The sequence below is a fragment of the Nansenia antarctica genome, assembly GCF_963989245.1.
Source record: "Nansenia antarctica genome assembly, chromosome: 15".
Classification (NCBI taxonomy): Eukaryota; Metazoa; Chordata; class Actinopteri; order Argentiniformes; family Microstomatidae; genus Nansenia; species Nansenia antarctica.
In genome coordinates this window covers 4476377-4500408 of record NC_137685.1, presented here as the reverse complement: position 1 = coordinate 4500408, position 24032 = coordinate 4476377, and the positions used below count along the sequence as shown (strand labels likewise).

The 24032-nt window shown below is 44.7% G+C and overlaps 3 protein-coding genes across 3 annotated transcripts; 1 reads left to right on the top strand and 2 right to left on the bottom strand.

Annotated features, from left to right (window-relative positions):
- Nucleotides 1-595: 595 nt before the first annotated feature.
- Nucleotides 596-6205, top strand: LOC308170740 (netrin-4; the record flags this gene model as incomplete). The annotated part of the gene is made up of 10 exons (XM_080545577.1): nt 596-644; nt 1541-2019; nt 2234-2545; nt 2621-2747; nt 3183-3371; nt 3923-4139; nt 4605-4732; nt 4823-4891; nt 5352-5522; nt 6069-6205. The coding sequence occupies 10 exons, from the start codon at nt 596-598 to the stop codon at nt 6203-6205; spliced, it is 1878 nt and encodes a 625-aa protein (XP_080401703.1).
- A 673-nt stretch (nt 6206-6878) lies between these two features.
- chchd4a (coiled-coil-helix-coiled-coil-helix domain containing 4a) lies at nt 6879-12487 on the bottom strand. The gene is made up of 3 exons (XM_080545892.1): nt 12349-12487; nt 9506-9604; nt 6879-8454 (listed from the first exon to the last, which is right to left on the bottom strand). The coding sequence occupies exons 1-3, from the start codon at nt 12368-12370 to the stop codon at nt 7976-7978; spliced, it is 600 nt and encodes a 199-aa protein (XP_080402018.1). The 5' UTR covers nt 12371-12487; the 3' UTR covers nt 6879-7975.
- Nucleotides 12488-14714: 2227 nt separating this feature from the next.
- Nucleotides 14715-23599, bottom strand: LOC308170821 (protein transport protein Sec61 subunit alpha-like 1). The gene is made up of 12 exons (XM_080545668.1): nt 23505-23599; nt 22299-22366; nt 22100-22165; nt 21502-21580; nt 20999-21130; nt 20673-20782; nt 19867-20020; nt 19230-19390; nt 18501-18698; nt 17663-17854; nt 15894-15970; nt 14715-15756 (listed from the first exon to the last, which is right to left on the bottom strand). The coding sequence occupies exons 1-12, from the start codon at nt 23509-23511 to the stop codon at nt 15570-15572; spliced, it is 1431 nt and encodes a 476-aa protein (XP_080401794.1). The 5' UTR covers nt 23512-23599; the 3' UTR covers nt 14715-15569.
- Between the last annotated feature and the right edge of the window lie 433 nt (nt 23600-24032).

Genomic DNA, 24032 nt, shown 5'->3' with positions numbered 1-24032 from the left:
GGACACATTGTCATAGATTAAGGGAGCAGTAAGGCCTGATATAGGCTAATAAATCTATCATGATAGGCCTAATTATTCTCCATTACGTGAGCTTAGAATGATAAGGTTCTATCTCCGTTTAGGGCAGTTCAGAGATATTGAGCGTCAAAGTGTTTACATTCCATTATGTTTTGTGAGATGGAACCTTTGTATTTTATTAATTACTAACTCAAAAATGTCAACATTTTAAAAATAACATCACACAGGCATTAATAAACACCTAATGGATCAGATTATGTAAAAAACTCAATTTTGACAAACATGGAGATAGAACCTTATAATTCTAACGTCACGATTAGCATCTTCTCATTTAGATGACAGACTAAACATTTGGGTAAGGCAAGGCTATTTGCGTCAAGTGTCCGTGGGCATGCTGTGCGTGTGCGCAATTGATCTATCGCATCGGAATGTGGTCGTTTTTGGACTAACCAAACGCACGTGATGCTGAGACGCATCTGTACTTTTGACGAAGGGATCTTTTGATTGTGGATATTTAGATAATAGACATCAAAGCCATACTGTTATGCCACCGATTGAAGACAGCCTCCGACTTGAAATGTTGGCGATCTGCGCGCTGTTTGTGGCGCTCTTACAAAGCGGAACAGGTGAGTGAAGTCATGGATGGATGATGATAGGAATTATCAATAGACTTAACTACACACAGTAGATATGTATGTTATTAATCACAATGCATTATAATGTATGACTGAATATAGGCTGGCTGGATGCTACTCGTATTTTTCAATGGATTTCTGGCAATATATACGTTTTCAGGAAAAACATGACCTATATTGTCTCCATGTTGATCATATTTCTGGTGTCTTATATTGGGCAATATTGTGTTATTGTGTTGCGCATTGTGTTACCATCTGATATGTATATCTCTCTTGTTATATTTACGTTAATTTAAGGATAAATTCTTGATAACTTCGATGACTCATTATTGACTGAGCTGCGCTATTATTAGTTGCCGTTGCAAATGTAACCTGAGCGCACTTTGCATTGCTGCTCTCCCACGAGAGACCTTGCTTCTAGCCTATCCTCAATCACATCTGCTGGGTATTGCTAACAATTGCGAAGCTAGCTAAATATTTCTGTGACTGTGACATATGGCCTATCCTATGCAATATCATGTCCCCTCAATTATTATCAGTAGACCTAGTAAATATATGTCTATATATATATTTTTTAAATCTATCTATCAAAATCTATCACTGAGACTGCCAATGGCCCCTGGCCTGAGCTAGATTACTCTTCCTGATACGACTGGTGGATTGATGATTCACTTGCTTAGTCAAATGTATTGATTCTAAGTCAAGGCTTTGGAATAAGGCGTCTGCTAAATGCCAAAAATGTAAATGTATTAACAAACCATCACCTCTAAATCTATGCGCTCTTCGCATTCACTTTCAGTGCCGTCTCTCCCACACAATATAGATTTCTCTATAACGCATCACTTTCACTGACCCTCTATTTCCACCTCCGCCCCTCCGCCCCTCAGCCTCCAGGTGTGTGGACCAGGCTTGCAGTCCCCCCATGGGTAACCTGGCCAGCGGCAGGACCCTCACCGCCCTGTCAGGCTGCTGTGGGAACGGTTCCCACGGTTCCCACGACTCCTCATGTCCTACCCCCCACCAGGCCTGCCCACTAGACCCTCACCCGCCCGCCCACATGGCAGACGACCCCTTCCTGTATCAGGACACCTGGTGGGCCTCAGGGGCAGGCGCTGGGCAGGAGGAAGAGATCCGTCTGGACCTGGAGACCCGCTTCTGTCTGACCCACGTGGTGCTGTTGTTCCGGTCCCCCCGGCCCGCTGCCATGGCGATGGAACGCTCGCAGGATTTCGGGCGGACATGGGAGACTCTGAAACTGTTTGCACAGAACTGCAGTCTGTCGTTCGGTCTCCCTGACGACAGCACTGAGCAGGGCTCTCTCTGTACCTCACGCTACTCCGGTACCACACCGTGCACCAGGGGAGAGGTAAGGGGGTCTGTCTGATATACAATTCACTGCTCTGCAATACTGCACAGCTCACACACACAGCGCCTTGCATGGCAGCTTGCCGCCATTGGTGTGTGAATGTGTGTGTGAATGGGTGAATGAGAGGCCGTTGTAAAGCGCTTTGGAGCAGCTTTGGAGCAGCAAAAAAGGCGCTATATAAGCGCAGTCCATTTACCATTTATATTTCTCCCAGGTGATATTTCGGACCCTGGGCCCTGGAAGTGGTGTGGTTGACCCCTACAGTCCAAAGGTCCTTGCCCGGCTGACACTCACCAATCTCCGCATAAGACTCCTCAAAGTTCAGACTTGCCCTCCGTCTCCCTCTTCCTCCAGCCCCCCCCTCCTCCCATCCTCCCAGACCCCCCAGCCCAGCTCAGAGCCCTCCACCTCAGAAGCCTTTGCCATTTACAGTCTTCTGGCTCGAGGGACCTGCCTCTGTCACGGCCATGCAGAGCGCTGCTTACTGTACAACAGCAGCCAGGAGGCACCGCAGGACAGCAACATGGTGAGATGCACTCTTCTCGCAGGTATGTTTGTACGTTTGTACGTTAGTTTCTAATAGGCCTTATGGGTATTGCAGGTGCCGGGCAGGTGTGTGTGTAGTCACAACACAGCAGGAGAGCACTGTGAGAGGTGTGCTCCGCTCTACAACGACCGTCCCTGGAGGCCAGCCAACGGCAGCAGTCGGGAGCCACACCCGTGCCAGAGTGAGTGCCCGAAGTGTACTAAGGAGGGTCAATAGCCAGGTTGTCGGGGGTCATTCAATCTAGAATGTCTTGCTGAAGGTCATAGACTGAAATGGCACAATAATTGATTGATAGAAGGAAAAACCTTCTTCTATCACCTTCTTCTAAACCTAGGTTTTTAAAATATTTTTTTATATAGACACTGGAGAAACAGAGAAACAGTACAAGGGGGTCAATAGAAGTTTTTAGGGGACACAGTAGAGGGGAAAAGCGGGTGTCTTCAGGAGACGCAGTGCTGGGGGGTAGTAGATGTCTCAGGAGGAGCAGTTAAGGTGTAACCTGAAGAGATGGGTCTTCAGTCTACGACGGAAGATGGGTAGTGACTCTGCAATGGCATCTATCCTCTCTCAACCCTCCATCCTTTCTCTCTCCTTTTGTCCTCCTGCTGTGCTCCAGGGTGTGAGTGTCACGGGCGTGCAGACAGCTGCCACTTCTCCCAGCGGGCGTGGCTGTCCTCAGGGGGCACCAGCGGGGGCGTCTGTGACGACTGCCGCCACAACACAGCTGGCCGGAGGTGCCAGCGCTGTCGCCACGGTTACCACCGCGACCCAACTCAGCCACTCAACTCCACCCACACCTGCACACGTAAGAGAGTGGACAAAAGAAAGGGAGGGAGGGAGGGAGGGACGACCTGGATATCACCATATGAAGTGAAGTGTGTGGGATATTGCATAGTGGGCAATGCATATTGTAAAACATATACCGCCCTCTGCTGGTATAGATGTGGAACAGCAGTATGTGAGGCAGAATGAGAGAGAATGACATCCTTTCTTAGACTGTGTATTTATAGGATTAGTTATGTAAATGGTAAACAGACTGACTTATATAGCGCCTTTATCCAAAGCGCTTTACGACGGCCTCTCATTCACCCATTCACACACCCATTCACACACCAATGGCGGCCAGCTACCATGCAAGGCGCCGGCTGGCCCGCTCACTGGGAGCAATTTGGGGTTCAGCGTCTTGCCCAAGGACACTTCGACATGTGGCCAGCCGGGGCTCGAACCGCCGATCTGCCGACCTTGCGATCATTAGACGGCGGCTCTACCTCCTGCCCCACAGCCGCCCCATTATGTATCACGTGAAGAAAGAGATCATACCATCCTCCTCCCCCCACTCCTCTCTGTCTTCCCCAGGTTGCAGGTGTGACCCATTGGGCTCACTGCCAGCCCACTCTGGGGAGGAGGGCCCGTGGTGCCACCCCAGGAGTGGGCAGTGCCATTGCAGGCCTGGTGTGGGGGGCACAAGCTGCAGCCACTGTCTCCCTGGGCACTGGGGCTTTGGGGAGGAGGGGTGCAAGCCCTGTACCTGTTCCCAAAACTGTGACACCACCACTGGCCATTGCCTTGACAGGTAAGCCAATTTCTCATGTCTTCCTTTATGATAATTATAAGGTTCTGTCAGTATGTGACGTTAGAATTATACAGTTTTATCTCCATTTTCGGTCAAAATTGAGTTTTTTACATAATCTGATGTTACCATTAGGTGTTTATTAATGCCTGTGGTGTTATTTTTAAAATGTTGACATTTTTGAGTTAGTAATTAATAAAATACAAAGGTTCCATCTCACAAAACATAATGGAATGTAAAAACGTTGACGCCCATTATCTCTGAACTATCCTAAACGGAGACAGAACCTTATAATTCTAAGCTCACGATACATCTCCTTACTGGTATGAAAGGACTGGATATGTAAACACGATCTGCATACTCTTATCAAGTGTATTAAACCTTCCAAGATACTGGAAAGGAATCGACTGTAGTATGACGCAATGACCTCTTACCTGTACCTCCTCATCTCTGTTTTCACGTTGGCAGCTACACAAACAACCAAGTTTTCAATGTGCCTATTGGTGGAAAGATTCCTGACATGGACCATATGTTGACCAATGAGGGTGAGGCAGTATGGTCAAAGGATCTTGCGGTCTCTGCTCTCCACTACACAGGTGAATGATCAGTGTATACCACAGACTGAATTTTGCGGTAGTTTATTATGCAGTAAAACCTCTGACACTGTCACCATTTGGCTCCTACAGGCAAGTGCAGTTGTAAGGAGAGAAAGCTGAGGAGTGTCTCTGATCTCTGTAAGACCAAACATGACTATGGTAAGAGACAGCATATAGAGATTCACAAATGATATATATGTTACGGTACATGTGGGAAAACTAGGGTTAGGGTTAGGTGCTACGTCGACTTGGTACATGCTGGCATGTCTAACCCTACCCCTAACCCTAACCCTACCCCTACCCCTACCCCTAACTCTACCCCTACCCCTAACCGTAGCACCCTAGCACCTAACCCTAACCCTAGTTTTCCCACATGTACTGTAACATATATACTTAATCTGACCCTCTCTCCATTTTCTATTGACTGATCTGTATAATGATTAAAAAGTTCTAAGCTCTTGCTAAGCTGTGTATGGTAACAAATGAAGTTGTGATTACAATGGTGGTTATGCATGAAATGTAATACATTAACACTGGTTATATTTCACATGATTCTTCGATTCCACTGGGTAACTGTTTTCCAATTGAGCTGAACTTTGCATATGTGTGCTTGTTGCAGTGATCAAAGCCAGCGTCTTGTCTGCTCACGACAAGGGGAGCCACGCAGAAGTGCGGGTCAAAGTTCGCAAGGTCCTGCGAACAGGACAGGTACCGCTATCCCAGGGCACCGTCAGTCTCTACCCCCTGCCCTGGACCAGTCGAGGATGCACCTGCCCAATCCTCAACCCAGGTAGCCATAGCCCAAATACAACACAGTAACTATATTTGACATTTGTATTTTTCTGTAAGGTTGGCAGGTCTACCCCTAAAAGCTGATGATACCCATTGCTGAAGTAGTCTGAACTTGGCCCATCGTGAGCTTATAAGGTTCTATCTCCGTTTAGAATGATAAGGTTCTATCTCCGTTTAGAATGATAAGGTTCTATCTCCGTTTAGGGGTTCAGAGATATTGAGCGCCAAAGTTTTTACATTCCATTATGTTTTGTGAGATGGAACCTTTGTATTTTATTAATTACTAACTCAAAAAATTTAAATTTTTACATTTAAAAAATAACACCACACAGGCATTAATAAACACCTAATGGATCAGATTATGTAAAAAAAACTCAATTTTGACCAAAAATTGAGATAGAACCTTATAATTCTAACGTCACGCCATATCTGTACATCAACATGTCAGGTTCAAGAACTCCTCTGAATCCTAACTGTACACTTCTAAAGACGATCCAGGCTGAACTCAGCCCCCTTTCTCTCTCTGTCTCTCTCTCTCTTCTAGGTATGGAGTACCTTCTGACCGGTCCAGAGGAAGCCGAGACAGGGCGATTGCTGGTCACCCTACAGAGTTTGGTGGTTCCTTGGACCCCTAGACTGGGGGCTCACATATCAGAGGGCCTCAGGCAGGGCTGCCCCTGAACAACTCCCCCCAACAACACCAAACATGAGGGACTCTCAGAGCAGAGACAATGTGGGACACAGTGACAATGGATATTTGAGCCTAAAGGACTTAAACTCAATGGACAAAGCCAACGGTCACTAAGAAATATCCTGCCTTGTCTAATGTGAACAGGATGAGATGTAGCCTAGCCTGAATCGTGGCTACACAGGGGGGGCCATCCCCACACACATGGACAGGATAAAACATACCTTCCATGAATGGAATCCAATGAATGCGTGAGGAGGTCAGTCAGGTCACATCTGGGAGACATTTCGGCTAGTATGTGTGATCTATTTGACCCGATGAACTCTCGTATGCAGGTTTTACAGCCTTTGTGCACGCCATAACTATACTACGAATGTTTTCAACATATTCTCTGAGCAAAATGACATGGTTGTCTCAATACATACATTCCAGTACCAACAGTCTCTGGCTCCATTTTCTATGTACTGCATTGCTTACAGAGCCGGATTCAATTTCAATCAATAGCTTAACTTTTCCTGACAATGGCAAAGCATCTTAACTAGCATCATTCACAAGTAGCACAATAGATGGAAAGTATGCTTCATTTGTGGTTGAAAAGAATTTGCATACATAGATACATAGACAGATGTTTTAAGAAAATTAAGTATAGTTCAGTGTTCGGTTTAATTAGGACATGACATACATTAAGGCTTCAATTACACAAGTTTCAGTTAAGCGGGTGAGGCAAGCCCTGTAAATACAAATTAAACTTTGGATGGCAGTGTTATACACAACAACAACATTTGCAACTATGTGACTGCCTAACACCGATAACTCCATACTGACCTTCCCATCACACTTTTTTCATGATAATAATGTATTGATGATATCAACAGGAGACTTCTGGAGAGGTTCATAGTGCCAATAAATAATCTGTTTCAAACTGCTCTCCTTTCCACTGTGCGTCCCACAATAACCGAACTTACGCTCGCTCAATGTGTTTGAATACATGACAGTCAGTGACATTGGGGACTTTTAATGGAGCTTTTATATGAGCTTATGAGCTTATTAGATGAAGACAAAACAATAACACCTGAACAGCATTGAAAGGTATGTAGGACATAATTATGTGAAATTTGTAATAGTTTCAACAGACAAAAAAAGAGAAATGGAAATACAGACTATAACGACAAGACAAGATAAAACTGAAGGGAAAGAAGGCTTTGGCCAGAAATTGAGTACACAACTGATTGAGTTTTAATTCAAGCTCTTGATCTTAAAATTAACCATCAAAAGCATAGTGATCGCAATCTAGTCGGAGCAGTAACATTAATAGTAGGTTACACAAACCAGTGAACGCGTTAGTGCAGATTTGCACGGGGCACAGCAATTATTCTGATTTCGAAGCTCGAAAATAAGCAGCAAAATCATGTCGGATGTGAGTCCTTTCGAGTAAGTGCCCTACAGCAACCAATCAGGAGCTCAACAACCTCAGTATATGGCCTTACAAAAACATTGCATCTCTGTTGTATCGTCCTTCTCCTTGATTCATGGCCTTCGTTGATTTGATATTCCCTGCGAGAGAGAGAGAGAGAGAGATGGAGCTCATCTAGCAGTTCGAGGCCCATTTGGAAGGTCATCCTGATGAATGTTGAACCCGTAGGACAAGTCTCAGGTACTTGTCCACACAGGTCCACACACACACAGCGTCCCTCCTCAGAGCTGGCCTATAGGCTCAGTGGTTTCAGTGAGACAGTAAGGGAATGTGGAGGCGGGGGTGGGTTTTAGCTGGCAGCCTCACTGTCTGTGGATGGTGTACCGTCACTATCCAATGAAGGGGCAGATTCAGGTGATGAAGGGGCCGATTCGGGTGATGATGGGGCAGATTCAGGTGATGAAGGGGCAGATTCAGGTGATGAAGGGGCAGATTCAGGTGATGAAGGGGCAGATTCAGGTGCTGATGGGGCAGATTCAGGTGCTGATGGGGCATCAGTGTCAGTGGTGGGGGCAGTGGCGTCGGCGTTAGCCCCTCCCTGGGGGGCTGCGCCCTCGTTCTCGTCGTCTTGGGGGTAGAGGTCGGGGTATCTCTGCATGCACTCCTGCATGCCGCGGAAGTTGTCGAGACACTCGGAGCCCTTCGGCTCCTCGCTGCTGTAGTGGAAGCAGGAGAAGGCCTCCTTGAACTGTTGGCCGCAGGGCCCGCTGGCCATCCCTCCCAGGCACGGGCAGTTCCAATTGACGTCCCCGTTGGGCAGGATCAGACCTGGAGGGGGAAAACACAACACACATACTAGAAGTTACAGGGGTGCAAACTGGTGATGGCCCAAAAAGGTGACACTTTTTTTTTTTTGCACTAACACAAATTATCAATGAGCGGATAACATTTTTGGCACTAGTTCTAGCACTAACGGTGCTACATTTATAGCGCTAGCACTGATGGTGGTCTCAGCGGCGGTCCTAACCTTAACACATATTTATGTTGAAAACAGGTTGCTGCTTACTGTGACTGTCCTCCACACTGTATAGAATTGTACATAGCTGTATGAAGCCAAACGTTATTTCAACAGCAGCGGAGGAATTCAGAGCTTATCTTTAATAATAACCACTCATTGTTTATTTAAACTTGAGGATTTATGCTTGCATGCAATTGCAATTTCTGTTCATTTAATTTCTGTAATGTTATCAAATCAATGAGTAAAGGGGAAAGGACAACTGTAGTCAAAGTGCCCCTATGCATTCTCCAATAAAGTATGTTAAGTGTTTCAATAAAGTATGTTAAGTGTTTCAAGCCTGCAAACTGCGACACTTTAAATGAATGTGCAATAACACTATGTGCAATATGACAACCCTAGTCATCTATCTGTACAGTATAGTATAGTATAGTGGATAGTGTACATAGCCTTTATTTATGTAAACCAGCTCCTTTCCCTTCTTGTTTTTTTTTCTTTCCTAGCACCAGGGGAGCCCCCCCTCCCAAATTTCGTTGTATGGTACCTGTACTATAGCAATGACAATAAAGACCATTCATTCATTCATTCATTCATTAATCTTGCAATCATTTCTACTACTATGAAGAATAGATTATGTTGTTAGCCAGTTATCTTGGTGGCTTTTTAGACACACATTTTTACTCGGGATGTGTGTTCGGAATGGCATACTAGCATACTACTCATACTAGGTATGACGTAGATTTTGAGTATGCAGTGCGTTCACACTGTATAGTATGTGAAATGTGAGTATACGAGAAATCTACGGTAGTATGTATTCAGCTACTCAATCCCCCAAAATGTATTGCGCCAGGCCAGCCAACTCACCCTGGTCTTCGTATGGGTCATTGGGATCGTCGGCAACGAGCTCAGCGTTGCTAGGCGCCGCGTGGTCCTCCTTGGTTACAAAGATGATACGGTCTTTACCTGGAAGGGAAAAACACAAGAGACTCTAGAGAAACCATCATGGGCACTACAGTCATTCACCTCAACATGGGATAACTCTCTGCACTACAGTCATTCACCTCAACATGGGATAACTCTCTGCACTACAGTCATTCACCTCAACATGGGATAACTCTCTGCACTACAGTCATTCACCTCAACATGAGATAACTCTCTGCACTACATCCCATATCCAGGCTGTATGCAATGCATGCTAACATAACTTGCAGTAGGTCTAGATTCACTAATACTGTTTTTCTCTAACGCTTTCACACGTTTTCTGAAAGCATGGCTCATTTTCACGTAACTCTAAACACATATCCCAAAACAAACAAAACGCTGAACTCCACAAATCTCTCGCAAAAGCAAACATTGCATTCAAAATAATGTTACGTCTGCTCAAAATGAAATGTTGTACACAGCTCAAAATGAAATGTCGTACACAGAGTTTCAGGTTTTGGTGATTGTGTCTCAAGTTCCGATGTTAGTGTGAAAGCGATTGAGAACAACTGTAAGATAAGATAATAAAAATGCTAACGCCTGACCCAACATTACACACACAAATTGCCACAAAGCATCCCCAGACACCTACAGAAACCCACTGGAAGTTGAGGGCTGTAACGATGCTGTCTGTGTTTACAGTGAGCTGCAATTCAGAGTGCTGGATCAATGCCTAGTTAACGATGCTTAGCAGCTGGCAGGATGGACATCTAAAATGATCTGACCTGAATTAACCTGCGATTTCGACAGCTAGTTGCCCGATTAGGGGGTGGGAATCGAAAACCGGTTCCAACTGAGAACCGGCTCCAAATTGATTGGATGCATCAGAACCGTATCATGCCTCCGAGGTGATCGATTCCTCTTATCGATGCCGGCATGCATTGCGCATGCGCATTGCAAAAAAATGGCGGCGTCTAGAAAGAAACGCTCCAAAGCCTGGCTTTATTTCACCAGGAGAAACGACAACATTGCAAGTTGTAACATCTGTAAAATGACCATCTCCAGTAAGGGTGGAACCACCAGCAACATGTTAAAACATCTCCAGACGCAGCACGGGCTCAGGTTGCGGGAATGCAGCCAGGTTTATGAAACCACACGCACGAGTGAACCCACTGCTGCCCCGGCGAGCGACACGTCTGTTACTGAGGGTAAATATCCTAATAAACACGTCTGTTACTGAGGGTAAATATCCTAATAAACACGTCTGTTACTGAGGGTAAATATCCTATTAATCACGTCTGTTACTGAGGGTAAATATCCTATTGTGATCATAATACTAGAGGGTAAATATCCTATCATGATCATAATATATAATAACATAATAAATATCCTATCATGATCATAATACTAGAGCAGATTCACTAGAACAGAATATTAGAATCTTAGAATAGAATATTATAATAATAGAATATTAGAATAATAGACCCTGAATGAAACACAAAATGCTGCTGTACAAATATCCTCCTGTTTCATCCATGTTAGATGATGACAGACAGACAGACTCACAGTTGCACAGACAGTACAGATGAAGCTACAGCCAGCATATATTACATTACATATATATATCTCATCCAGCTCGATGCACTCCTGTCATGTGTACCTCAAGGATAGGATTGACGGATTGTTCCCATCTCACTCTGCTTGACATTTGATGATCAGGTGGGATTAAAACCCCAACCACACTATCCTTAAACTGATGATTATGCTACACGGATATGCTACCATACTGGAACCACCATATCTATCTGACATGCGAGCTTTAGGGCCCTATTATGCACTTCATAAGTCTTAAGCAATAAGACGAGGCGGTAGATCTAAACTTAAGACGTGGAGGCGTGGTCAAGGCCACTTTGCTATTATGCGTGCGGTAGTGGGCGCCTAAGACCCGGCGGCGCTAAGCCCAGAAATTAGTCATGGTGGGTGTGTTTTGGGCGTCTTCTCAATCAACCCAATCAGCGTGCCAGCAGGTGCCATTCCCTTTAAGAACCGGCTGAGTCTTAAGCGCTATGCTATTATGGACGTCCTAAGAAGTAGAAGGAGGTCAGCGCGCTTCTCTGCGGAAGAAAGCAACAAGCTCGTGCGTGAGGTCAAGGCTCGTCAGTTCGCGATCTTTGGAACGGCGCGAAATCCTCCCCGAGCCGAGGCGGTGAAACAGGCGTGGGGAGAAGTAGCAGCGGCCGTGTCTGCCTCCTCCGGCGTCCGCAGAACCGTCGGCCAAACGAAGAAAAGGTTCTGGGATTTGAGGAGGAAAGGCAAACACAAGGTACATTGAGTTCAGTCCAGATGGTGACTATTTATTTAGCCTACGTATTGGTGATTATTAATGCAATCAGCACCTTGTAGCCTCCTTTATAGCCTATTGCCAAAAAGTAGACACTGAAAATAAAATATTCACTCCAAACTTAAGGCCGCTGCTAACAGACGGCATCAGTTGGCCACGGGAGGAGGAACAGCTACGCCGGAGGTCCTGACCCCGTCAGAGTACGTCGCCGCCTCCACCCTCTGCCCCGAGAGCATCGGCGGCTTTGGGGGGATGGAAATTGGCGGGGTATCTTCCTCTGGTAATTAAATGTCCTTATGGAAATTAGCTTGTGTCTCAGTGTAGCTTCTTTGCCAGCTAACTCACTAGCTAGCTGCAGAATGCTAAGCTGTTAGATGTCAATGACATTGGGGAGATGAATGGAAATGAATGGAACACCCCCCAGGAAACAGAGAAACATCATTACCCTCTTGCTTGCAGTAGGACATGGCTGCCGATCTTCTTTAAATCAACGGTGAATCCCGTGTGTTTCTGACCGGTTATTACCGGGGAAATCAACCGGACCGGTGTCTCCTGGCTGTCAAGCTTCACACGCCATGTGTACCTCTGACCCCCCTCAATCCATGCGACTTCCTTCCGGGGCGCATGCTAGTGACGTCATCCGGACCTCCGGGGCGGCGCATGCTAGTGACATCATCTGGTTTCGGATTTAAATGATTCATAGTTCGACGCTGGTTAGGCTGGGTTAAATTAATCCTGGTTTAAGATTTAATCTAGGGTTAGTAGTAGTAAGTGAATGTAGGGTTTGAATGAACTCGTTTATAATTAATCAGAGACCTGTTGCACATCTTCGTTCGTTTTAACCGTGTGGGGTTAGTTAAAGCAGGGATTAACATTAACACATTATATTCGGTGTCTCTGTCATGCCATGATGCAATTCAAGACTTGATTATGGCTCTAAATTAAATTTAAATTCTATAATTTAGATACTTCTTTTTTAAACAAATGTCTCGTGAACCTGCTACTTTTTAAAGAAAGAATAAGAATTACTGTTATTGTGAGAGAGAGAGAGAGAGAGAGAAAAAGAGCAAGAGAGAGAGAGAAAAAGAAAGAGAGAGAGAAAAAGAGCAAGAGAGAGAGTGAAAAAGAAAGAGAGAAAGAGAGAGAGAGCTCTAAGGCATCTAAGATGACTAGCCTTAGTATGACCCGGCCAAGGAGTTCAAACTTCTCCCCATTGGAGAGGTCTCTCCTGGCTGACCTAACAGAGGAGTTTGGGTCAGTGATCGAGGACAAGCGGATCGACGCCGGGACCCTGACCAAGAAGGAGGAGACCTGGGTGCTGTTGGCCCAGCGCTTTAATGTCTCCACAGGCATCAACGAGAAGAGGGACAGGTTCCAACTGAAAGCGTGCTGGAAAAACCTCAAGGCCAAAGCCAAGAGAGAAGCTCTTGCAGAAGAAGAGAGGCGGGGAGGAGAGACCGGGGTTCAGACCGCCGAGCCGAGACCCCTACACGTGACCATGGACCTGTTGTCCAAAAACACCATCGATATGATCCCTCCTCTGAGCCCCCCCCTCCCCCTGGAGAACACTGTCACGTTCACCACAGAAGCTTTAAGTACGCTTGTTTGAGCTACCACCTAATTGGAGCATTGCTACATTTTTATAATTGAATCATGACATTGTTGCTTTTTAAAATAATGTATTATTATTATTATTATTATGTACTGCATTAACTCGGTTAACAAAAGTATAGGCTGTGAACACTGTGAATAATGTTAGAATAATTTCTGTCACCCCCTGGTATCACTACCCAAATGGATTCATTGCAGCAATCAAGTAATGACAAAATGTAGGCTAATTGATGCATTAGGCTACTTTGTAATATACACATTTTTATTTAGCTTGCTGCTTGCTAAATAAAAATTGGAGCAACGAAAAGTGAGTGCGGCCTACCTTGTTTTGTACTAAATATTACTGCACTGTCAGTTATAGCTCAGCACCGAAGACAGGAGGATGTGCGTTATTTTTTCTCTAAATACTTTGTAATATACCTCTTAGATGTTTGTGTTATGGAACTGTTTTTCTGTAGTAGCCAGGAATGTGCTGTTAAATCTGTTGTTTCCTATGAGACTGTGGCCCTCAGTAGAATCAGAGTAAACGTGTGGTCGGTCACTGACTGTGTGTGCATACAGCTGGAGGTAGCAGTCTAATGGTTTGTCTTGTCCTCTGTGTGTTTTGTTTACATAGAAGAGACCATCATTGTGCTGGAGCCGGTGAAGCCAGATGATAAGTGCATGGAAGACGCAGCATCACAGCCTGTGAGACCTCCCGCTGTGAAGCGTGCAAAGCTTTTCTCTCACCAGGACATGATTGACCTTGAGAAAGAGAGATGCATCCTGGACATTGAAAATGCAAAAATACAAAAAGAAGTGCTATTACTAAAAAAAGAGGTCCTGATTCTGCAACGGCAGAGGCTACTGGATTTGATGGACTCCGCGTTGATCACAATCTAGCCAGAGCAGTAACATTCATAGTAGGTTTCACACCAGTGCCATAAGTCACACCGTAAGTCTCCTCATTTAGATGTGAAAGTATTTTTTTGCATGTCACGACTCACGAGTACTGGAAGTTCTTGGTAGTTAATATTGAAAATGATCATGAACAAAGTGCCTGTTGATGTGTATTTTTGGGGTGTGTGATGATGTTTAAGTTAACATAAATGAGAGAATCTTGACTTCAGTGTTTTTTGAAAAAAAAAAAAAACTAGTTTTTTTTAATAATACAATTATGTCCAATACATAAAGTAAAAACCAAAAATGAACCCCCCCCTTTTTCCATCCCTACCAAACCCACCCTCATCCAACCACGACCAGGCAGTTTCCGAAGCGATTCAGTCTGGGAATAAAGAGCACGACAACAACACAGACAAACACTTCCCTTTGGGACCCGGAGACAACGGACAAACATGTGCCCTTGATAAGACAACAGTGTGAATACAAATATATTCCATGGTTTAAACATAAAAAATAAAGGTGAATGAAAACAGACAAAAGCTTGTTGAAATCCACAGGGCCATTTAAAGGAATACATGTACAAGTATATTTCATTTATACTTTCACATCCTAATAACATGGCTCTCAAAAATCCCACGCGCAGCTTTCCAATGACCTGAAATGAACATGACATGGCTTTCTTTCCACTCTCCAAAAATGTCCAGGTACAGTGCTTTGTGTTAGTTTTAACACACAACTCCTTCAGATGGTGTGCCTTTGCCTTACATTTTCTTAAGCCAACCCACGCCTGAGGGTCAGTCAATGACAGAATCAGACATTTGTGCTTTTAACCATTCTTTAGGAGATATACGATAGAAGTCAGTCGACTACAGCCTGGCTGGTCAAATGAAGAGTGGTAAAGTTGACTGAAAAAACGTATGACACAAGAAGAGGCGCAATTCCATAGTGAATACTGGGACAAAAGGCTACCTTTCTTCCCCAGTTAGAACCTGCATATAGGTCCTCAGAGGTACTGGGGGGGAGGGGGGGGAGGGAAGATGGCAGGAAACAGGACGCATCCCAGGCGTAGAATGTATTCGACTGCGCATTTGATAAAATGCAAAATAAAACAAGAGAATTTGCAGAATGTAAGTGGCTGTGTCTGTCTGTCTGTGTTGGAGGAGGAGGGGGTTCCTAAAACAGCAGTGCTCCCATGCTTCCTACTTCGCTCTGCTCCTTGACGAAGATCTCAAAGTACTGGTATATGATGGTAACAGCCAATAAGATTCCGGTGCCAGAGCCGATGGCGCCCAGGAAGTCCGCCATGACGGACAGCCCGCCTATGCACAGACCGCCGAACGCAGCGGCCGTGGGGATGTACCTTTAACACGAGAAAATGACGAGATTAGAAATATTTGACGACAAACAATTCCAATAACTTCCTCTTGTGCATCCCTAAATTAGAGGTATAGCATCACAAATAGACATGGGCCAGAGGGTATCAAACGTGCATGTTACCTGTTGAGTTCGTGCACCATGGAGGTCTCTCTGTGCCCCCTCATCACCATCTGCTGCTCCTTCAGCTGCTTAGCCACCTGCCACACACAAACACCAGGAGGAACAGTCAGGAACACATGTATGATAACACCAATACATAACAAGTGTACAGTAAACATGTTGCCCCCTCCACAAATGATGTAGCGTCCATCTATGAAAGAAGAGTGATGGACAAGCCTATGAATGAAGTAAGATGTTTATTCATAAATGCTTTACTATGACACTAAACTACTACTAGTGCTGGGTCCATGTTGCACATAGGAAGGGCTTTTCTCTTGGTTTGATCACCTTCTGTAACCAAAGAGGCCATTAGCCTGTACTTCACCAAAAGGAGAAGATGAAATATTTGCACAAGCAAATGATTTTGTTAGAAATGCCACTGGCGGGGGCGCTTAGGTGGCGTAGCGGTTTAAGCGTCGACCATGTAACCGCAGGGTCCCCGGTTCGATTCCGGCCGGGGACATATCCTGCATGTCATCCCTCCTCTCTCTCTCTCACCCATCCTTCCTGTCTAAATCTCTGCTACATCTGTCAATAAAATGAAAAAATATGAGTGGGACTGCCCCACTCAGAAAAAATAACTTTAAAAAAAGAAAGAAATGCCACTGGCTATAAACCTAGGTTACACAACTCTGGTTTCCTTATTGATATAGGCAGAGTTTCGGTAGGCTAAATTAAATTAAAATAAATTATGCTGCATAACAGACTTCATTCACAAAATATGATTCCTAAATTCGTTCGGCTATTAGGCCTACTGCATTAGGCTACACTCCTACAGCTGCATTCATAGCCAGACTGAAAAGTTACCGCGAGGTGTAGTGCTTATTTGATTAATTATCAGTCTTGCTTCTTACAGCTTTGCGTTGATTTCTAAACTCATTAGGCTATCGCTAGGCCCATTGCATTAGACTACACTCCTACCTCTCAACATTGCACTCGTTTTTAGACAACAGTCTACTGACCAAAGACATCCTCTCTTTGGCCATGTGCCAGCCAAAAGCCGCCTTAAATCAAGGAAAAGTTTCCTGAAGAGCGTCCCGCCCCTCGGAACACCGAGCACAAGCAGTGAAAGAGTCACTCGGTGGGAAGAAAGGCTGGACAAACTCCCACCAGCAACAACAATGGAGCTAAAGGCGAGCGAGGCACTGCCCCCTGGAGCAGACACCAACTACGCAGTGTGGAAATGCCTAAACAGGATAAGATCTGGTGTTGGACGTACAAAAGCCACTCTCGCCAAATGGGGATACCTAAATGACGGGGACGTTGTGTGCGACTGTGGCACTGAACCACAGACCATGCAGCACCTCCTGATATGCCCCCTGCTGGAACAGCCCTGCACATCAACGGACTTGGCAGAGTTAAATGAGAAGGGACAGCAATGTGTCCAGCTGTGGTTGAATCACATCTAGCCAAGCCTTGTAACTGACTCTCTTGTGGACACGAAAAGAAGAAGACTCGTTTTTTTAAATGATGAATTGGCATCATCTCGAAAACTCCTAAACAATCTCAATGGCAAGACGCCGCAACCATAGTTTTGTCCAAACTGTTCCGGTGGTGTTGGAGAAAAAAGTGTGTGACCGAATCATGAGTGTCCTCTCAGATTTCATCGGTGGGGGGACAACAAAGGGTATATCAAAATGCACTGGAGCAAATATACCCGGTGACTCTCTTACCACGCTGACACACACACACGCGCACACACACACACACACACACACACACTGACTTACATCTTTGGCTGAGGATCCAGAGACCTCGATCCAGGTCTTGGAGAAGAAAGCACAGGAGCCCAGCATGAATATGATGTAGATGACCGCGTGGACCGGGTCGTCCAGAACAGAACCAAAGGACTCCGGGGGAGAGAGGAAGTAGCAGAGACCACCGACCGGGTAGGCACGAGCCGGGCCTCCTCCGGTGCTATCCTAAAGACACAACACAGACAGTTCATCTATCACGTACAGAAGAGTGGTTGTAGAGTCATCTCTAGAACATAGGACGACTGCTGATTTTAGTCAACCTGCCTGAGCACTCCCTGCCTTTGTACAATGGTCCACGACATGTGATCATAACCTCTGAGCCTTCATAGTTCATACAAGGCTCTCCTTTGTTCATAGTCGCATTAGAGTGGAATACATTAGTCAGGGTTCGACAGTAACGCTTTTTTACTTGCCCAGAGCAAGTTTGTGCGAGCCCGACGACGCTGCTGGATCCTGGATATTTTTACCTGTGTGCAGGAAGAACAACAGACGGCGCAGGCGCGAGACTAGACTAGATGATTGTGGAGTGAAAGATATTATCAAAGCTTACGGGTGATCGACAGGCGCGTACGCTTTGATAATATCTTCACTCCACGATCATCTAGTCTAGTCTCATGCCTGCGCTGTCTGTTGTTCTTCCTGCACACAGGTAAAAATCACAAACAAACCCGGCGAATGTTTTACTTGCTCCGGGCAAGTAAAACGGCGTTAGTGTCGAACACTGCTGATCAAAGGGATGAGACCCATATGGATATGATGGTTGGTTACTAAGCAAAGCAGCATTCAAAAAAACATTTGGACAGGTACTTACAGACCAGGTACCCAGCAGGTTGACTAGGAAGTTGCCGCTAAACCGTGTTGAGAGCATCTGGGAGATGACGTACAGGTTGGACACGAGGGCAGACTGGAGGATGATGGGAATGTTGGAGGTGTAGAAAAGCTTGATGGGATAGGTGTTGTACTGGCCACGGTAACGAGCAGACTTGATGGGCAGGTCGACTCTGAAGCCCTGCAAGAGGAGGAGAGACGTGTTTGAATGAATTAATGAATGAATCTTTTATTTCGAACATGATTTAAAATAATAAAAGAACAAATAACTAATATGAAGAGTACAGGCCTATCAATGTTGGAAAGAGAGTAGGATGAAGCCTGAGCTTATCCTGTCCTACCCCTATCCCTCACTCTCAAGTGAGAACAATTATACTTAAATTATATAATCCAGTTAATTAATTCATAAATTAATACTGAAGCACAAAATAAATAAATAACAAACATCAGTATCCACAATGTAATACAAAAGAAAAAGACAAAGAAAGTTTAAGATCATTCAACCATAAACTGGAAAGTAAACAGGACAGTGACAGCAAAGTCAGCTTTTATCATTGTATGTATGAAGATTTAAATTATTAGTCATGAGATCTGCTTGTTTACCCAATAATCTGAAATCTACTCGCAGAACTTGTTCATGTTCTCAACTTCACAGGTCTAGAAAACTAACCAAGAGGGTATTTAGTGACAGAGAGTAAAGTTGTCAGCTGACCTGGAAGTATATCACCACAGCAAAGACGAAGACGGTGGCGATGAGGTTCAAGAGGTTGGGCAGGTTCTGTCTGTAGAAGGCCTCTCTCAGGGCGCGCACCTTGTCCGTGCGGGTTGCGATCAGGTGGAAGAGGGCGATGATCGCTCCCTCAAACTCCGTACCTGAGAGACACCAGAGAAACAAGGTCACAACTCACAACTGACTCTGCAGACAGCAATAGGTTGAATCAAAGGTCTCGCAACACCAGTGGTTTTGACCAGATAATATTACACATTTTGTGTATACAGGGTTCCCACACCTTCTGAAACATCAAATTCAAGCACCTTCCAAGCACACTTTCAAGACTCAATTCCCTCAAATTCAAGGACCCAACACGGCATAGTTTGAGACAGAACTAGTTGACGAGCTAAGTAAAACATTTTTGAATTATTTTGAGAGAGAGAGAGAGAGAGAGAGAGGAATGACCCATGTCTATTTTCAAAAACTTTTAAGACCTTAATTTTTTTCCCCTCAAATTCACAAACTTTCAAGGATTTCAAGGACCCGTGGGAACCCTGTGTATAGGAGGTCTAGCTTTTAAAGTACCAGAAGAGGCTTGTGTAAAAACACCTTAGCGACTCCAGGCTAGTGTACATACCTCTGCCGGTGTTGACCGTGGTGGGGCTGAAGGCCTTCCAGACGATGGTCTCACAGATGTTGGTGGCGATGAACAGAGAGATGCCGGAGCCCAGACCGTAGCCCTTCTGCAGCAGCTCGTCCAGCAGCAGCACGATCAGACCCGCCACAAACAGCTGGAGAGACAGAACAGAACATTTAAGCTCAAGCAGTCCCCCAAGTCAGTCTGATTGACTGATTCAGTGGATGCAATCAAACGGGAACTTCACTCTTTTCATTTCAAAGCCTCTATTAGATGAAGGCTGAAGTGATAGATTGAGTACAAATGGTGAGGGATATTCTCTAGGGTTTTAACAAGAGCAGAGCAGTGGTGTAGTCTACGTGATACGCAGGACTACGCTGTATACCCACTAGGAAAGGCCAAGGATTTCTGTATAGTATACCCACTTAAAAATGTGTGAGGATACGTAACAGCGTTTTGTGTCAGAACTTTCACTTTCATTCCTAAAATTCACCCCGTCTGTGTTACGAAGCACTTGAATTTTGGGCCATCGGGACTGACTATAGCGTCATATACCATCAACGGGGGGAGATGCGACATGAAATATGTCAAAATGCAGCACTATCATGCACAGATCAGCCTTATAACATGTAATTTATATATATATATAACGTTAGACAGGGAGGGCAGATTTATTTTTATGGCGTTCCGAAATGACTGCCTGTGAATGGCTGGGAGGGAAAATCACAGTATACCCACTAGAAAACACTAGACTACACCACTGGAGCACGGAGTAGGAGGAGGAGCATAGTGGGGAGGAGTCTAACCTGAATGATGATGAGCAAACAGATCCCAGCACCCATCTCTGAGGGATCTCCATACATGCCAGTCATCACATACACGATGGCCTGCCCAATAGTGATGATCATTCCAAACACTGCAGGGGACAAAGGAAGATGGGTTGCATTCGATTTCATTGAACTGTTGTGGATAGTGAAGGACAGATGTCCTTGAACACATTACAAACCTCATATAGTGAGTGTTAGGTTGTTGATTTTTTTTTTAATCATTCCCTAACTTAACATAACTCGAGCTAAGACTGCTTACATGACACGTGAATGGTAACAGTGAGCAGTTTGTAAGGTGGACATACGTTTCTGTGCTCCGTTGAAGAGTGCTCTGTCCTTGGGTGTGTCACCGACCTCGATGATCTTAGCTCCGGCCAACAGCTGCATGATGAGGCCTGAGGTGACGATGGGTGAGATACCCAGCTCCATCAGAGTACCTGGGGGGAGAAACGGGGGAGAGAGACAGTGTTGTCATCAATCAATCATTATGACAAGCTTACGCTGTCATAGTGGAAGTAGAGAATCAACCAAGGCTCTGATGAAAAAACAACATATCAGCAAAAGAATGTCAGCCATGGCTGCTTGTCCAATGAGATAAGGATCGTGATAAGTAAGTAAGTAAGTAAAGCTTTATTTATATAGCACCTTTCATACAAGAAATGCAGCTCAAAGTGCTTTACAACAGGAATAAGAACATAAGATCAAAGATAATTGTTTTTCTCCATGTTAGAAGAGATGTTTTGGATGTGTTCAGTTATATCATTTCCAGCTGTCTTGCAACACGACCGTGTAGAGCCAGACATCTCACCTCTGTTGGAGGCCAGGATCACTCTCATCCAGTAGAAGGGATCGGCGGAGTCTGACGACATGATGCCGAAGAGAGGGATCTGGAGGAGAACAACAACTGATTTGAAACTCAATATACATGTACATTTACGGCATTTAGCAGACGCCTTATTCCAAAGCGACTTACAATCAATACATTTGACTAAGCAAGTGAATCATCAATCCACCAGTCGTATCAGGAAGAGTAATCTAGCTCAGGCCCGGGGCCATTGGCAGTCTCAGTGATAGAAGGAAACGTTTTTATTTTTATATAGACACTGGAGAACAGAGAGACAGTACAAGGGGGGCACAGTAAAGGGGAAACAGTAGGGGGACACAGTAAAGGGGAAAGCGTGTGTCTCAGGAGACAACGCTGGGGGGGTAGTGGATGTCTATAATATACCCGTCAAGATTAGAACACCCAAAAGTTTCAGCCAATCCAAGTCATCGGCCACCAGCGGCCTTCACTGCGTTATCAGCTAGTGCCAATACGATCCTAGATAGCCTGAGTAGTTTCTCTGCAAATTCCATAGATTAATTCCCACTGAAAACGCTGACATGTCAGACCTGCAGTTACTAACCTGGCAGCACACCAGGAAGATGAAGAGAGTAATGGCCGTCCATAGCACTTTTTCTCTGAACTGGATCTGTAGGGGGTAGAGAAGAAGAAGAGGGATGTGTTGTTCAAATGTCAGCACCCAAGTTGCATACTACTAATACATCAAGTTAACAGATTTAAGAGAGAGCTTAAACACACAAAAAATTTCAAACAAATTGTACCTTTCGCTCTGGTTTCTGGATCTCGGGTAGGACGCAACAGAACGGCTTGATGACTTCCAAGAATTTGACTAAGGAGAGAAAAAGGGAAATTGGTTCACTTAGGAGGACATGTCAATCCCCATTATGATTAAACCACAGTGAACTATTTGACTGACCCTCAACAGTGTAGTTAGTAGGATAACTTTGCTCAGTACGTGAGTTTAGAATTATAAGGTTCCATCTCCGTTTAGGGTAGTTCAGAGATATTGAGCGTCAACGTTTTTACATTCCATTATGTTTTGTGAGATGGAACCTTTGTATTTTATTAATTACTAACTCAAAAATGTCAACATTTTAAAAATAACACCACACAGGCATTAATAAACACCTAATGGATCAGATTATGTAAAAAAACTCAATTTTGACAAAAATGGAGATAGAACCTTATAATTCTAACGTCACGATAGCTGATCGTTTGCAAGTGAACACTCTTCATCATTGTAGTGAAACGTCATCACTCCAAACCAAAGCATGCACAAATGATTCCACTTACAAACTAAACAGATCTAGCTATAGGGCCGCATCTTTTCTAGAAAACACTGACAGTTGTTGTGGAATTCATGATCAGTAGATCTCGTAGATTGACAGAGACAAAGGTCACTGTAGTGTAACAGTAGCCAATATATTTACAACCATTTCAAATAATTGAAATTAAAATAGACTTCTGCTCATTCTGAATCATGCATAGTTAGGTAGCCAGGTAGCCAGTCTGCAGGGCTCTCCAAATCAATGCAACTCTAAATTAACAGCTGGTGATCAGTAGATAACTATCTATTGTTGTAGTTAGATATATGCACAAAATCCTAAAATCCCACTAGTCTACCTGGCAACACAGACTGTGTCACACAGCTGTAGCTATGCAACGGCTAACTAGCCAACATTATGCTAGCAGCCAAATCCCTTAAATACATTATAACCCAATTAAACATGTGTGAATTGATAAAGCTAACGTTTTTTTTTAAAGGGGACTTAACTAGCTATATATCTATCTAGTTGAGGGACACGTTAGCAAGCTAGCTAGCTAGCTTACAGCTGATGTTAGCATTAGCTGGCTAGTAGTAGCTAGCTCAATGTTCAATCATACCATTGCCATGCCCCTGGATAAAACATTTAACATTTAATTAAACTGGTAAACAGATAGATACATTGGTTAAGATGAAGACTCACTGCCCATGGTGTCGTTTGTCCTTAGGTTCCTAGGGTAATCTCGGTGCCACTATGGAGATCAGCTCAGTCTATGTGGCACCATCCAGACCGCTCAGCACTGGAAAGGAAAAGCTGTGTAAAGACTAAAGACACGTCACCAATGGAACGTAATACTAGAACACTACCAGCAGGGGTCGCTGTGGTCACCAATGAGACTGCTGCTGTGTGTGTGCGTGTGTGTGTGTGTGTGTGTGTGTGTGTGTGTGTGTGTGTGTGTGTGTGTGTGTGCGTGCGTGCGTGTGTGTGCGTGCGTGTGTGTGTGCGTGCGTGCGTGCGTGTGTGTGTGTGTGCGTGTGTGTGCGTGTGCGTGTGTGTGTGTGTGCGTGTGTGTGTGTGTGTGTGTGTGTGTGTGTGTGTGTGTGTGTGTGTGTGTGTGTGTGCGTTACACGTCATCTTCCCTTTCCTCTCAGTTCTCTCAGTTGCTTGAGCAGCAATCAGCACATTAACCTTGGGGATTCAGACTGTTGCCTATGGAGGACCAAGTCTGTC